This window comes from Stenella coeruleoalba, assembly GCF_951394435.1.
Source record: "Stenella coeruleoalba genome assembly, chromosome: 3".
In the NCBI taxonomy this organism is placed as follows: domain Eukaryota; kingdom Metazoa; phylum Chordata; class Mammalia; order Artiodactyla; family Delphinidae; genus Stenella; species Stenella coeruleoalba.
The window spans coordinates 79,558,398-79,572,929 of NC_137148.1; the positions used below are offsets into that span (position 1 = coordinate 79,558,398).

The following is a 14,532-nucleotide window of genomic DNA, read 5'->3' on the forward strand; positions in this document are numbered from 1 at the left end:
AAGTGTCCATCAACAGATGAATGGATAAAGAGGTTGTGGTGTATATATATGGTTGGACTTGGGGTGCATTATGCTAAGTGAAATAAGTCAGAGAAAGACAAATACTGTATGATATCACTTATATGTGGAATCTAAAAAATACAACAAACTAGTGAATAAAACAAAAAAGAAGCAGATTCACAGATACAGGGAACAAACTAGTGGTTACCAGTGGGAAGAGGGAGGGGCAATACAGGGGTAAAGGATTAAGAGGTACAAACTATTAGATGTGAAATAAGCTACAAGGATACATTGTATAACACAAGGAATATAACCCATATTAACTATAAACGGTGTATAACCTTTAAAATTTTAAATCACTATATTGTACACCTGTAACTTATACAATATTGTACAGCAACTATAATTCAATTTTGAAAAAACTAAAAATTACACAACACCATAAACAAAATGACAAATGGTTAATACCCCTAATATGTAAGATCCTTTATAAACCTGTAAGAAAATGACAAAATATTCAAAATCAAAATGGACAATTAAAAAATTAGCCAACATATTTTTAAAAATTTTCACCTCCACTATTTTCAGTCATCAAAAAAGGAAACAGGGATCTGCTGGTGGGATTGGAAAATGATCTCTCAGAAAGGCAATTTGGAAATATTTGCCCCAAATCTTAAGACCCACAAATTCCACTTCTAAAAAGTTATAGTAAGGAAATAGTGATGTGCCAGGTATATTTCTTAAAGTTTTATTTATAATAAGGAAAAATAGAGTCTATATGCCCAACAGTGGGGATTGGTTAAACAAATTTGTGTTATGCAGTTATTAAAAAATATATAAAACCCATTTTATATCATATTGCTGTTATATCACATTGTAATATCACATTATTAAGTGAAAAGCAGGCTATAAATTAATACACATACACACATCAAACATATAAATACACATACATGTGTGACCACAATATTTTAAACATTATATTTAAAATATTTTAAAAAATATTAACAGTGTGGGCTTCCCTGGTGGTGCAGTGGTTGAGAGTCCGCCTGCCGATTCAGGGGACGCGGGTCCGTGCCCTGGTCCGAGGGGATCCTACATGCCGCGGAGCTGCTGGGCCCGTGAGCCATGGCCGCTGGGCCTGCGCGTCCGGAGCCTGTGCTCCGCAACGGGAGAGGCCACAACAGTGAGAGGCCCGCGTACTGCAAAAAAAAAAAAATTAACAGTGGTTACCTACAGACAGTGGGGACAGTGCTGGAATTTTTTTTACTCTTCTTTGTATTTTCCACATTTTCCAGATTTTCTACCATGGGAAAAGATACTTTTTTTCTGGGAGTCTGAACTTTGTCATTTTCACTATGTCTTATTTTCACAATTTTTGCCCTTTATTTTTGATACCAAATAAACATTAATAGCTCAAAAAAAAAAAAGAGAAAAGGAATATACTTGTCACCTCAACCTACAAGATCAGCGTTATCCTACTCAAACTAGAAAAAAAAAGTTATAAAATAATACAACAAAACTACTGACAAATAGCACCATGAATATAGATGTAAAATTTTAAACAAAATATTAGCAAGTTGAATCCAACAGTATATGGAGAAGGGAAATACACCTTGATAAAATAAGGCTTATCTGAGGAATGCCAGGTTGGTCTGACATTTAAAAACCAATGTACTTCATATTAATAAGAAAGAACAAAGAACACATCTCAACAGACATTTATGATAAAATGTCTCCACAAACCAAGAAGAGGTTAACTTACTAAGCCTGATAAAAGGCATCTATGAAAAACTTACAGCTATGATCATACTTAACAGAGGAAGACAAATGCTGAGATAAGGGATAAGCCAAGGATGTCCACTCCCAACCCCTCTCCCATATCAACACTGTACTGGTGGTAAGGAAAGGAAAAAAGTATACAGTTAGGAATGAAGGAATTAAAGCTCTTTTTATTTGCAAACAGGATCATGTACATAGAAAGACCTAAGGAAATTATCCTCCCCCTCCCTTGCAATCTACTGGAATTAATAGTTTAGCACATTGGCAGGATGCAAGGTCAACACAAAAATCAACAGTATAACTATACACTAGAATCAAAAAATTGGTAATTGAAATAAAGTACTTACAATAGCATCCAAAATACTAAATTTGGGACTTCCCTGCTGGTCCAATGGTAAAGAATCCGCCTTACAATGCAGGGGATGTGGGTTCCATCCCTGGTCAGGGAACTAAGAACCCACATGCTGCGGGGCAACTAAGCCCGCGCACGGCAACTACTGAGCTCAGGCGCACCTCAACTAGAGCCCGCATGCCGCAAACTACAGAGCCCACGTGCCCTGGAGCCTGTGCGCCACAACTAGAGAAGAGAAAACCCACACGCCACAACTAGAGAGAAGCCTGCACACCTCAACGAAGATACCGCGTGCTGCAAGTAAGATCTGACGCAGCCAAAAAAAAAAAAAAAAAAAAAAACTATCAAAAGTCATCTAAAAAAAATACTAAATTTGTAGAGATAACTTTAACAAAGTAAGTGTAAATCCAATTCACTGACAACTGAAAAAACACTGCTGACAGAAATTAAATACATAAATAATTGGAGAGATAAAGCATGTTTGTAAACTAGAAGATTCAGTGTTTTATTAAGATGCCAAGTCTCTCCAAATTTATCTGTAGATTCAACACAATTTCAATAAAATCCTAAGAAGATTTTTTTGGTAGAAATTTACAAGCTGACTAAATGTATAAAGAAATACAAAGGACCTAGAGTAGCCAAAACAATTTGGAAAATGTACAAAGTTGGAGTACTACTCTTAGTACCTGACTTCAAGATTTATAAAGCTACAGTAATCAAGATCATTTTATTTTGGCCCAGGGATATTAGATATAGATAATAGAAAAGAAGAGAATGTCCAGAAATAGACACACATGTGGTCAATTTGTTTGTTTTTTTTTATAAAGGAGTCAAAAAATTCAATGAGGAAAGGTTACTCTTTTCAATAAATGATGCTACAGAAACTGGACATCCATATGGAGGGAAAAAAATGAATCTCAACTCTTCACATTGCACAGAAAAAATTAACTTGAACTGAAACAATGATCTAATAGAACAGCGAAAACTCTTCTAGAAAAAAAAAAGCTTTGAGATTTTAGGTTAGACAAAGATTTCTTACATGGGATACAAAATGTATAAAATATTAAGGAAAAAAATTAGAAAATGGACTTCGTAAAGATTTAAAACTTCTTTGCAAATTACTGTTAGGGAAAAAAAAGGCAGACCATAGATTTGGAGGAAATATTTACAATATACATATCTGATAAAGAACTGGTGTTCATAATATATATTAAAAGTGCTTATGGAGGATGTTGATAATGGGAGACACTATACATGTGTGGGAGCAGAAGGTATATGGGAAATCTCTATAGCTTCTGCTCCATTTTGTTAACACTGCTCTAAAAAATAAAATGTCTTTAAAACTACAACAGATAAAAAAGCTTACAGTTCACTAGCAAGAAAACAAACAACAAAATAGGCAAAAGATTTGGCAGGTACTTTACATAAGACATACAAATGGCCAAAAAGCACATGAAAAGAGATCAATATCATCAGTTATCAATAAAATGCAAATTAAAACCATAATATGACTGCATTACACAACTATTACAATAGCTTAAAAAAACTTGACAGTAGCTCATGCTGACAAGGATGCAGAACAACTGGAACTTTCATACATTGCAAAGTGACACAGCTGTTTTATGTAACAGTTTGGTAGTTTCTCTAAAAGCTAATTAAGTACTTACCATATGACTTACCAACTCTTTTCCAAGGTATTTACCCAAGAAATAAAAACATGCAAAAAACAACTTGTAAAGGAATGTTCAAAGAAGTTTTATTCATATTAGCTAAACACTGGAAACCCATTTGTGAGGTGAGCAGTATATCCATACAATGGAATTTTACAAAGTCATAAAAAGGAACGAACCACGGATATATGCAACAACATGAACTAATCTCAAAAACACTATGTGGAGGAAAAGACAAAGTGCATACACTGTATGATTTTTATTAATTTACGTATTAAACTTGTTAGACAAATCTAATATGTAGTATTTTAAAGCAGACCAGTAAGTAGTTTCCTGGGCTACCGTTTAAGTATGGAGATTGACTGGAAAGGGGCAATGAAAACTTTTGGAGTGACGAAAATATTCTATGTCATGAGTATGTTATATATTTCTCAAACCTCACCGAACTGTGCACTTACAGAGCAACAGAGCACTTACAGAACTGTGCACTTACAGAGCAACTTATTGTACATATATTACACCCCAGTAAAGTTGACTTAAAAAACCCTCTCATTTGAGAGTTTCTCTTCTCAGGATGTAAATAGCTCCAAGAGAACATTCCTCCTGTTCTAACAAGAAAAAAGATGGTTAATCTAAAAAAAAAAAAACAAACAACAGTTTTTCTTGAACCCATTAGAGAGCAGAGGTCACCAGGCAACCAAGTGAGCCGAATCATAAAGAATGGCAAGATTCTCCAAGAGGAGCTAATATACATTAACTGTATACTATATTTGACATATTATGACAGGAAGAGAGTGTTTTATAAAGCAGGTAGGAAGAAATCAGTTCAGTTTGAATGAATTCTTAAAGACTGTGTGGGCTACTGCTGTGGTTTGCAAATGCAGCAAAAACACAGGGACGCTTCAGGAAATTTTAAATTTTCAAGGGAAACACAGTGACAAATATCTATTGGCCCAAAACAACATTAACTACCAGCTTGAGATGGTTCAGTTTCATCATTATATCCCATTACATTGCAAACCGGTTTTTTGATGGTTTCTTTGATAAACAAGTACTGGGAGAAAATCAGTATGAAACAGGTGATAAGGGTGGCTGTCTCCAATCTGATTCCATGATCTGAGAAGTTGTACAACAGGTGCACATATCCCATGAAAAAGTACATAAGGTTATTTTAAGAATAAAAAACAAATATTTTTCTTTTAATACTCCAAAAACTAAGATTAGAAGGGAACTTCCTTAACATGACAAAGGTCATATACAAAAAAACCTATGGCTCATACCATACTCAGCGGTGAAAGACTGAATTCTTACCTTTTCCAACCCAGATGGGAATAAGGTAAAGATGCCCATTTTTACCAACATTATACTAGAGGTCATTGAAAGGACATTAAGGGAAGAAGAAAAGGCATCAAGATTGTGAAGATACAATTTTTGTCTTTTCACAGAAGATGTGTTTTTCTACGTAGAAAATCTCAAAGAATCTGGAATTAGAACTAATTAGTGAGTATAGCAAGGTCACAAAATAAAGGTCAAATCCAAAAAACAATGAACACCTAAAAATTGAAATTTAAAAAAACATAATAGTAGAAAAATATGAACTACTAAGGGGTAAATTTAACAATATATGTGTAACATTTGTACACTGAAAAACCACAGCATGTGATGAAATTAAAGACCTAACAATGGACATATATACTGGGTTCATAAGTCAGAAGTCTCAATATTGTTAAACTGTCAATATTCTCCAAATTGATTATAGATTTAATATAATCTCAATAAAGATCCCAGCAGGCTTTTTGGTAGAAATTGAGAAGTTAATCCTAAGATGTATGTGAAAAAGCAAAGGAATTTAGAATGCCAAAACAATCTTGAAAAGGAACAAAATTTAGAAATCATACCACTTGATTTCATGATTTACTATAAAGTACAGTAATCAAGATAGTGTGGTGTTAGCATAAGGGCAGAAATATAAATAGGCCAGAACAGGGAGCCCAGAAACAGACCCAAACGTATATGGACATCTGATTTTCAACAAGGTGAAATAAAAATTCAGTGGAAGAGGACAGTCTTTTCAATAAATGGTGCTGGAAAAATGGGATATACATATTCCAAAAACAAAATATGAAAACCCCACTCCAACATGCAGTTTTGATCCATATCTCATACTACATACAAAAATCAACTTGAAATGAATCACAGACTTAAAAGCAGTTCCTAAAAGTATAATCCTTCTAGAAGAAATCATAGGAGAAAAAAATCTTTGTGACCTCACGTTAGGCAAAGATTTCTACACACAAAGAATGAATCGTAAGAGAAAAAAATGGATAAACTGGACTTTATCAAAAATTTTTAAATTCTGCATTTCAAAAGACTGTTAAGAAAATGAAAACACAAGCCATAGAGTAGGAGAAAATCTTTGCAGCTTATCTGATAGATGACTTGTATCAACAATCCTGTTTTATAAAGTTGGAAAAAATGTGAACAGATACTTTACCAAAGAGATAAGGATGGCAAATAAATACACTAAAAGATGTTATCACTGGTCACTAGGGAAACGCAAATTAAGTTACCACTGCACGCTTATCAGAATGGCTAAAATGCTAAATGCTCACATGAGTAGAGTAATAAGAACTCTCATCTATATCTGGTGGGAACATAAAATGGTACATCCACTTTGGAAAATGGTTTGGCAGTTTTTTATAAAGTAAAACATGATTTACCATACCACCCAGCAATCCCACTCCAAGGTATTTACCAGAGAAAAATGAGAATATGTCTATCCAGAGACCCTTACATGAAATGTTTGTAGCATCTTTATTCATAACTCAAAGACTGGAAACCCAGTTGGTGAATGGTTAGAAACAAACTGTAGTACATCCAATACGAGAAATGCTACTCAGTAATAAAAAGGAGAGGATTTTTGCTATTTCACTTGAGAAATATTGCAAATGCAACCTATTTCTCTTGCATTATAGTGTCTTTACAAGTCGTGTTCTTTACTTGTGAGGAGGAAAAGATAGTGGCATGCCATCTAAAAACATATTTCCTCTCAAAAGATAAAATAGACAAATCAAAATGTTTTATATTTTCCTACTACATACCACATCTCTGAATATCTTTTCACAAAGTATCATTAAATTTCTTAAGTAGCCATAAATAACAGAAACCAATTTTTCATTTATATGTAAGCACATGCATATTATTTATAACAGTGGAGTTAACCTCTATTATTCAAGTCAATAAATATTAAAATCCCTAAAAATATTACTTGGGCCCTTCTCTGCCAAGTTTAATTTATGGAAATGACACTTAGTTGTTTCTCTATTTCTCAAGTGTCTCAGGTGATTTGTCAGGTTTAAAAACTGGAAGATAGTAAACAGACTCTAGTAATAGAGATGCTGATAAGGCATACAAAAGTTTCCAATAATACTAACAGATCACGTAACAATGACAAGAAAGAAAAGTTTGGTAATACTAGCCATTTATGGAACATAGCATTTCTGGGAGACATCAAAATAATGAAAAAAACAGATATGTGAGGCACTGTTTTAGGTGCTGGGGATACATCAATGAACAAAATAAAGGCCCTGCCCTACTGGAACTACATTCTAGTGAAGAGACAATGACAAATGAAAATAATAATAATAAAGTCAAGTAATGGTTAAGCATTAGAAGAGAAAGCAAGATAAGGAATGTAAAAATAAGAGCAGAATACTAATTTGGAGACCTGAGATGACATTTGAGCTGAGATCTGAATTAGGTGAGGAACAAGTTTTCTGCAAATCAGGGATAAAAATATTCTTAATAGAGGAAACAACAATCCAAAGACCCAGGAGTATTCTCGGGTGTATTCTAAAAACAATGGAAGTAACGTGAGTGAGGCAAAACAAACAAATAGCTAGGGGGAAAGTGTCAAAGATTACTGAGCTGTGAATGCCGGTCCATTTATCAAAAATTATGGAACATTTGGAAGTTGGTTTTTTTCTTTTTTTTTTTTTTTAACTGTCAGTGATGGAGAAGAGTTGAATCAAGTTTTATTTAAAAAAAATTTTTTTTTACGGTATGAGGGCCTCTCACTGTTGTGGCCTCTCCCGTTGCACAGGCGGGAGCACAGGCTCCAGACGCGCAGGCTCCAGACGCGCAGGCTCAGCAGTCATGGCTCACAGGCCCAGCCGCTCCGCGGCATGTGGGATCTTCCCGGACCGGGGCATGAACCTGTGTCCCCTGCATCGGCAGGCGGACTCTCAACCACTGCGCCACCAGGGAAGCCCAAGTTTTATTATTTTAAAATTAGGTATCTATTAGATATCTAAGTGGAGATGACTTCATGGGGAGTGGTTGAAGCTGAAGATACTCAGCACAGAAATGGAAGGAGAAGGAAAAACAGTAAAGCTGTTGAGACAGAGAAAAGAAATTCAAAGGTCGTATGCTAGCAATACCATAGGAATTCCAAAAAGTAAAAAGAACTGGGCAAGAGGCAAGACGTGAGCAAATAAATAATAAAACCACACCTAGACTTAGCACAGTGAAACTGCACAACACCAGAGACAAAGCAAAGGTTTTGAAAGTAAAAAGACAATAAAGCAATAAGTGCCAATTCAATTCCATAGCTCATTCTATAGACTGGAAACCTAATGGCAGCCTACAATAATGAAATTACAATGCAACCCACATTTCTGCATGTGAAGTATGTATGTCATCAATACAATCGATTATCCTTAGCTCATTTAATAGAATCATTATAAGCTAGGGAGCTTCTTGAAACTGTTTATACCTCTTCAATTTAATATTTAGATCAAAACGCAAATGTAGAATAGAATTTGGAATTAAATTAGGCATCTCCTTCATTTGGCAGTTTGAACTACCAATCCCATTTCAAGTAAAGGTTGGGTTTTCTGGTTTTTTTTTTAACTGAAGGACAAGATGGCTAATGGCCTTTTACAATAGAAAATCTGGCACATGAAGCCCCACTGGAGAACTTGTATAGATACTTGAAAAAAATCTGAAAAGTATTTTTTAAATTCTACTTTACCAAGTAATCTCATCTTTCATTATTTAACATAGGTACTATTTCCTAAATGTAGGTCTTTCTTTATAAAGAATCCAAAGATTTTCTGTAATAAAATCTACCTATTAGGTAGGTGCTAAAAAAAAGAAAAAAGAAACAAAATTAGCGTAAAGCATTCTGCAAAATCACTATAAATATATAGTCATTTCCAGGAGAAAATGTAATTTCAGTTGAATTATTTTCTTTTAAATGTCTAAAGTAAATGCCTTAAGAATTTAACACAGAAGTTTTGACACTGTCTCGATATTTTTGTTGTGGCACTATTGCCTAGTTGCTTCCTTTTAAACATGTTCCATCCATCAATCTTGCATAAAGTGCTGCAATAATATGTAATAGGTTTTGTTTGTATTTTTGAATTGAGTCTTGAATGTAAATAATCTTGTTTGATAGAGGTATCTATGTTAATATGCTTGAATGTATCAATTCAGAAACATTTAAAAATTTTTTTTTGCATTATTTGCTAAGTAATGAACTACTCAAAATTTTAACAGTTAAGCCCCATTAAGCAGTTTACATTTAACTTTCAGATGAAGCTGGGAAATTCTAGGGAAAAAATCCTATGTTTTAATGATTAGTTGCTTTTTCAAATTCCCCCACCTTAAAAACCCTCATAGAGTTATCTATAGTCCAATGATCATTTTCTAGTCAGAAACAGTAATGTGGTGCAAAGACAGAATTATGCCATTTACCCTTTGTGCATACTCTTGATAAATTTCAAGGAAATGAAATCTGTGTAAACCAGCCTATAATCTACACAAAACTTTCATTACTTAACCTCAAAAACAGATCACAAAAGGGAAATTACATATGTAATCTATGTTTTACGCAACTTTAAGGTTCTAATTTTATTAAGCCCACTCACTGTGAAGTTAATGAATGAATCATTCACCCTCATTTTCCACAGCTTTCCAGTCTGAAAATTATCTTCTAACATACCCTAAGCAAAGAATATTTTCTTTATACGCAAACAAGCCATTGCTTTTAGTAAGAATCATTTATTGTATATTATTAAGGTGGAGGGTTAATTGGTACAGTACTATGCATAATCTCTCATTCTCGAAAAATTAAACACAAATGGATAAAAATGGCAGATCAGAATGAGCATGTAAAAAGACAAAAATTAAGCATATTTTATAGAGAATTTTTCCTGTTATATCTATGTACTAATGTTCTTCTTCATGTGTCTTAAAAAATTTATGCCTTGTTCCTTTTCTACATAATTGCTGATTCTTAAAAATAATGAACATATTTTTCATCAATTAATAAATGTTACATACAGTTTTAGATTTTTCATTCAACTCAGCTATTAGTTGACTGAAATATTCAACTAAACGTAGCATTATTAAGAAAGTTAGAGCCCATTCCATTGTCTCAAAAATGTAATACTGTTTTATGAAATTTTCACAATAGGATATAATGCAAATGTCCCAGCTACAAAGTGATGAATTAAAAATGCCAACCCTGATCTGTTTGCTATGTTAATATTATGATTTTATTAAGCATTATAATTTTTTATTAATGCGATCTTATAGAATAAAGTAATCATTTATACTAATAGTGGAAAAAACTGAAAAAGCTTAAAAAATGTGTACCAGTACTAAACTGTTTTATCACTTTTATATTTAATTATAATCAGATGTTTTAAAATTTGAGTTATTTCTCTTGTTACCTGACATACCAGGAAAAGACATTCAGGGTAACTCTGGGGTGGGGGGGATAAAAAAGCTCTGTTTTGTACACGTAGTGTAAATTTTAGACCTAATTGGATAAAAGGAAAATATTAAAAAATATATCTATGGACAAATTTCTGTACATCACTCCCACAGCTAATCAACAGATACATTTAAGAATATTATAGGAATATATCAATACACTTATATTTGTCAGTTAAGGTTCAAATTTGTTAGATCACAGCACACATCCAAGAATGTACGCCACATGATTAAAAAATTCCCACTGAATATAACAAAATAAAAAAATCTGTAAATAAATATAAGGCATTCTAAAATAATATCTGCAGAAAATCGAGTCCAACAGATTTCTATGATCTAAATTTTACTTCATAGATTCATATATTCTTCAAAATAGATTTAATTATAGTGCTACACATTAACAATATTCAACTGCTTATCAAAATATCCTTTTCTATAAGCTAAATGTTACTACTTAAAAAAAAAAGTTAAGTGCTTGAGGGAATAAGAATGCAGCAGAAAATTACAGGAGCCCACATATCCTTTTTCTTAAATTTAATTTGTCATATATAAGGTTTTTATATACAATCAGTGTGCATTGTAACAGTTTTTATTAAAAGTCAATCAAGTTTATCTAAAATGTTACCTGGCTGCATAGCACATTTGACATTATTGCCCACATGAAAAGGAAAACAAATGGATTTACAATAACTTTTGGCCATTTGGATTCTGAAAGTGTTCATACACCTACCCTTTTAAACCAAATGCATCTGAAAAAACTGTTTCCAGAGCATGCAGTTTAGATTTTACATTATCATCTCACCATTCTGTTACACAATATTGACTAAAAAAGGGAAAGGAAAGAAATAACATGTATCTAATAAAATAGTCAATATAAAAAGGACTAATGGAATTAAGTGGCCCCTTTCCCCATTTTTTTACATTCTAAACAATGATTCCATCAAGACAAATCATTAAAAAGTGTTATTACACTGATATATATATTTTTAAATGATAAGAAGGCCTGAGTTGGTAGGGAAAGGAACAGTCAAAAAAAGCCTGAGAAGGGGAAGGAAGTAAGGAAAGCTCATTTAATACATTTACAGTAATTTACAGCCATTGTTTGTGTGTGTAAAAAGGCATAATAATAGATCACAAACAGGAAATTCCTGGCTATTTTACAGATATAAGTACAGAATTTAAATATTCAAGCTTGTGATGAAAAGCGGCAAGGTGGTCGCAGTGTACATGTAAACAAGTAGCTTTGGAAAGTGAATAAAGTCCTTGAGTGTGTTTTCTTTATTAAGAAAAGAACTCTCTTTCATTCCTTCCTGAAACAAGATCACAGGTCAGAGTAAAGTTCATATACAAACATAATTTAAATGGATGTCAGTCTAAAACCACTGACTTAAAAACAGTTTTATCCAGCCTATATGGAAGGGCAGTGTTGAGGTCCCTGTAATAGTAAACATTTTCCATTTCTTTAAAAAAGAAAAGAAAAAGTACTACAATATTTGTAGTACAGTGCAGCATAATCCTTAAATATAAAAATAGTTTCTCTTCTGTTGGGATAATAGACCTTGCATCCTGGAAAGAAGTAACAATACTGCTACTGATAGAAGATCTGTTTATATCTTTCAAGTCATGTAAGGCAATTACTGTGTTGGTTTATGATATATGGCTAAAAGAAAAGTCCAGAAAGACACTATCAGTTTTTGTTATGTTTTCCGACTACTCCAGGTATGCTCAGGTGTACTTCTGTGTTCAATTGAGTGTTCAAATGGAGATCTGGAGCCATAAGGAGACCTCTGATCTAGTGGTGATCTAGAGCCACTACTGGAAGCTCTGTGGTCCAACTGCCAATCTGAGTGATACCTATAATCCCTGGAAGATTTATGGTGTGTATATTCAGAACTTGACCGATGGTCTGAATGCAACCGATGATCTGAATGAGAACGATGATCAGAATGAGTTCTGTCTTTTAAACTTCCTTCCAAATTTGACCTGTGGTCTCTACTCCTGTGATCATCCAGTTTTCTGTGTTTCTCTCTATCACTATAGTATCTAACAAAAGAGAAATTAGGAATTTTAGTTAAATTAATAATGCTAATTAAATGTTTCCAAATAAAATCTTATTAAAAATAAAACAAAATTGCTTTAAAGCATACTTTTAATTGTATACAAATTCAGTGTTTCATCACAAAACTTTATAAGTGAGCTTAAAAATCACTGGAAATATCTCTGCCTGCCTTTGGAAAAACTATTCCATTCATTAAACTAAAGTGAAACCATACAAAGCACTTCAGGTAGCATCTAATTTCTCATGCTCATTTTAGATTGGTTGCTACTTTTTATTCTATGCATCATTTGTCTTAATACATCTTAACTATCTGAAAGTTGGAATTAAGGTAACTACATGAATCTAAAATACCCCTGAAATCAGAGCCTTTTATGAACCTGTAAGCAGGAAAAAAAATAAAAACCTCTAAAACAGTCTATGAAATAAATTTGTAAAAGAGAATTTTTATTGGTTGGTGATGCCTATTAAAAGCTTCCTTAATTTGATTACTTATATAGTAAGACTTGATATATGTCATTGTGAAATTTACTCCATACATAAATGCAGCAGTTGGCTAAAAAAAATTATGGCAGTTTAATGAAAAGTAATCTCTAAAATGTTTGCCTTTTCAAATAAAATACACCAAACATAATTTAATGGTTTTTGGTTCACAAAAGGTCCTTATTATAAACAATATAAATTGTTATATAAGTCTGTGAAATTACAAACATTTACCACAACAAATATGGCTTTTCCTTTTCATTGTGTGCCTTTTTCCAATTTTAAGAGCCATTATACAATTGACATGTTTATAATGTGGCTGTGTGTCTCAGAAATTACTGCAGTGAGCACAACTAAAATACAAAAAAACCTACTCATTTCCTTATTTCTGATCTTTACTTTTACTCTTCTCAGTATTTTTGTTTGGCTTACAGTAATGATCACTATAATGAAAATATTCCCTTACCAACAAAGGAGTAAAATATATTGTTATTATATTCCAGTTATTTACTACTTAAAGGCTTCAAAAATATAATAATATATGGAGAAAACTTCCTGATTTCAGGACTATCTCAGATTGCTTTAAGTTTAACCTCAATGAATTGTTTTCACATAAATTAATTATTCACATAAATATTAGTTTTTTTTAATGGAATAGAATGTAGAATTCACTACCACCTCACTTCAGCCACAGTCCATCAATCTTTTATTTTACCTTACTTACTACATTTTGAAGAGTATTTGAGCCAATATTCTCCCAAACCAGAATAATGAATCCCATGACTTACAGAACTCCCTACACTAAACTTTTTCTTATTGTATACTTTGATCTTAAATTTATAATTAAAAATCCATTTTTATAGAGAAATTCAGCTCTTAACCAAAAGAACTATATTTCAGTTTTTCTTATTTACAAACAAAACCTTTACCTTACATAAGACTTATTTTGATTACCTGAAGACTGAATTGGCTGATAAAGTCAAATACAACAAATAAAATAAAGAAGACATCAATAAGCAAAATTTTAAAACTGTTAAGTTTACCTGCTGTCTTGCTTGTAGTGATCCCAATCACGATGATCTTTACCATTACTAAAAGAAGAATAGGGTCTTTTCCTAGAGTCACTCTTTTTATAAGAATCTCCCTGATGTCGGTCTTTATGATGATCATGATATTGAGATAAGTGCCTATCAGATGAGTAACTGTCCCTGCTGCTATCATCATGATTTGTATTCTCTTTTAATCTTTCCACATCTGTTAGATAGAAGTGTCCAACTTTTGTTAATGACTTAAAAAAATACATGGTAAACAAAAGTAACTTCACTGCTAGATTATAAGAACTTTTCAACTCCAACTAACAAAACCAGTTCTCAAATACAGGCAGTTACAGCATTTAGAAATGGCTTTAC

General features: G+C 32.8%; 1 protein-coding gene across 6 annotated transcripts in view; it reads right to left on the bottom strand.

Moving 5' to 3' along the window:
• Positions 1–877: 877 nt before the first annotated feature.
• The window catches only part of CHD1 (chromodomain helicase DNA binding protein 1), an 85,294-nt gene continuing 71,639 nt past the window's right edge, over positions 878–14,532 (bottom strand). For 3 of the 6 annotated variants that reach the window (XM_079915299.1, XM_079915298.1, XM_079915300.1), the window contains 2 exons: positions 14,167–14,377; positions 10,495–12,627 (listed from right to left, as the gene is read on the bottom strand). In XM_079915299.1, the coding sequence (XP_079771425.1) occupies positions 12,282–12,627; positions 14,167–14,377 (557 nt within the window). In that variant the 3' untranslated portion in view covers positions 10,495–12,281. Of the gene's footprint in view, positions 1,203–10,065; positions 12,628–14,166; positions 14,378–14,532 lie in introns of those variants that run through there. The other 3 variants (XM_079915302.1, XM_079915303.1, XM_079915301.1) reach the window with 3 other exon arrangements.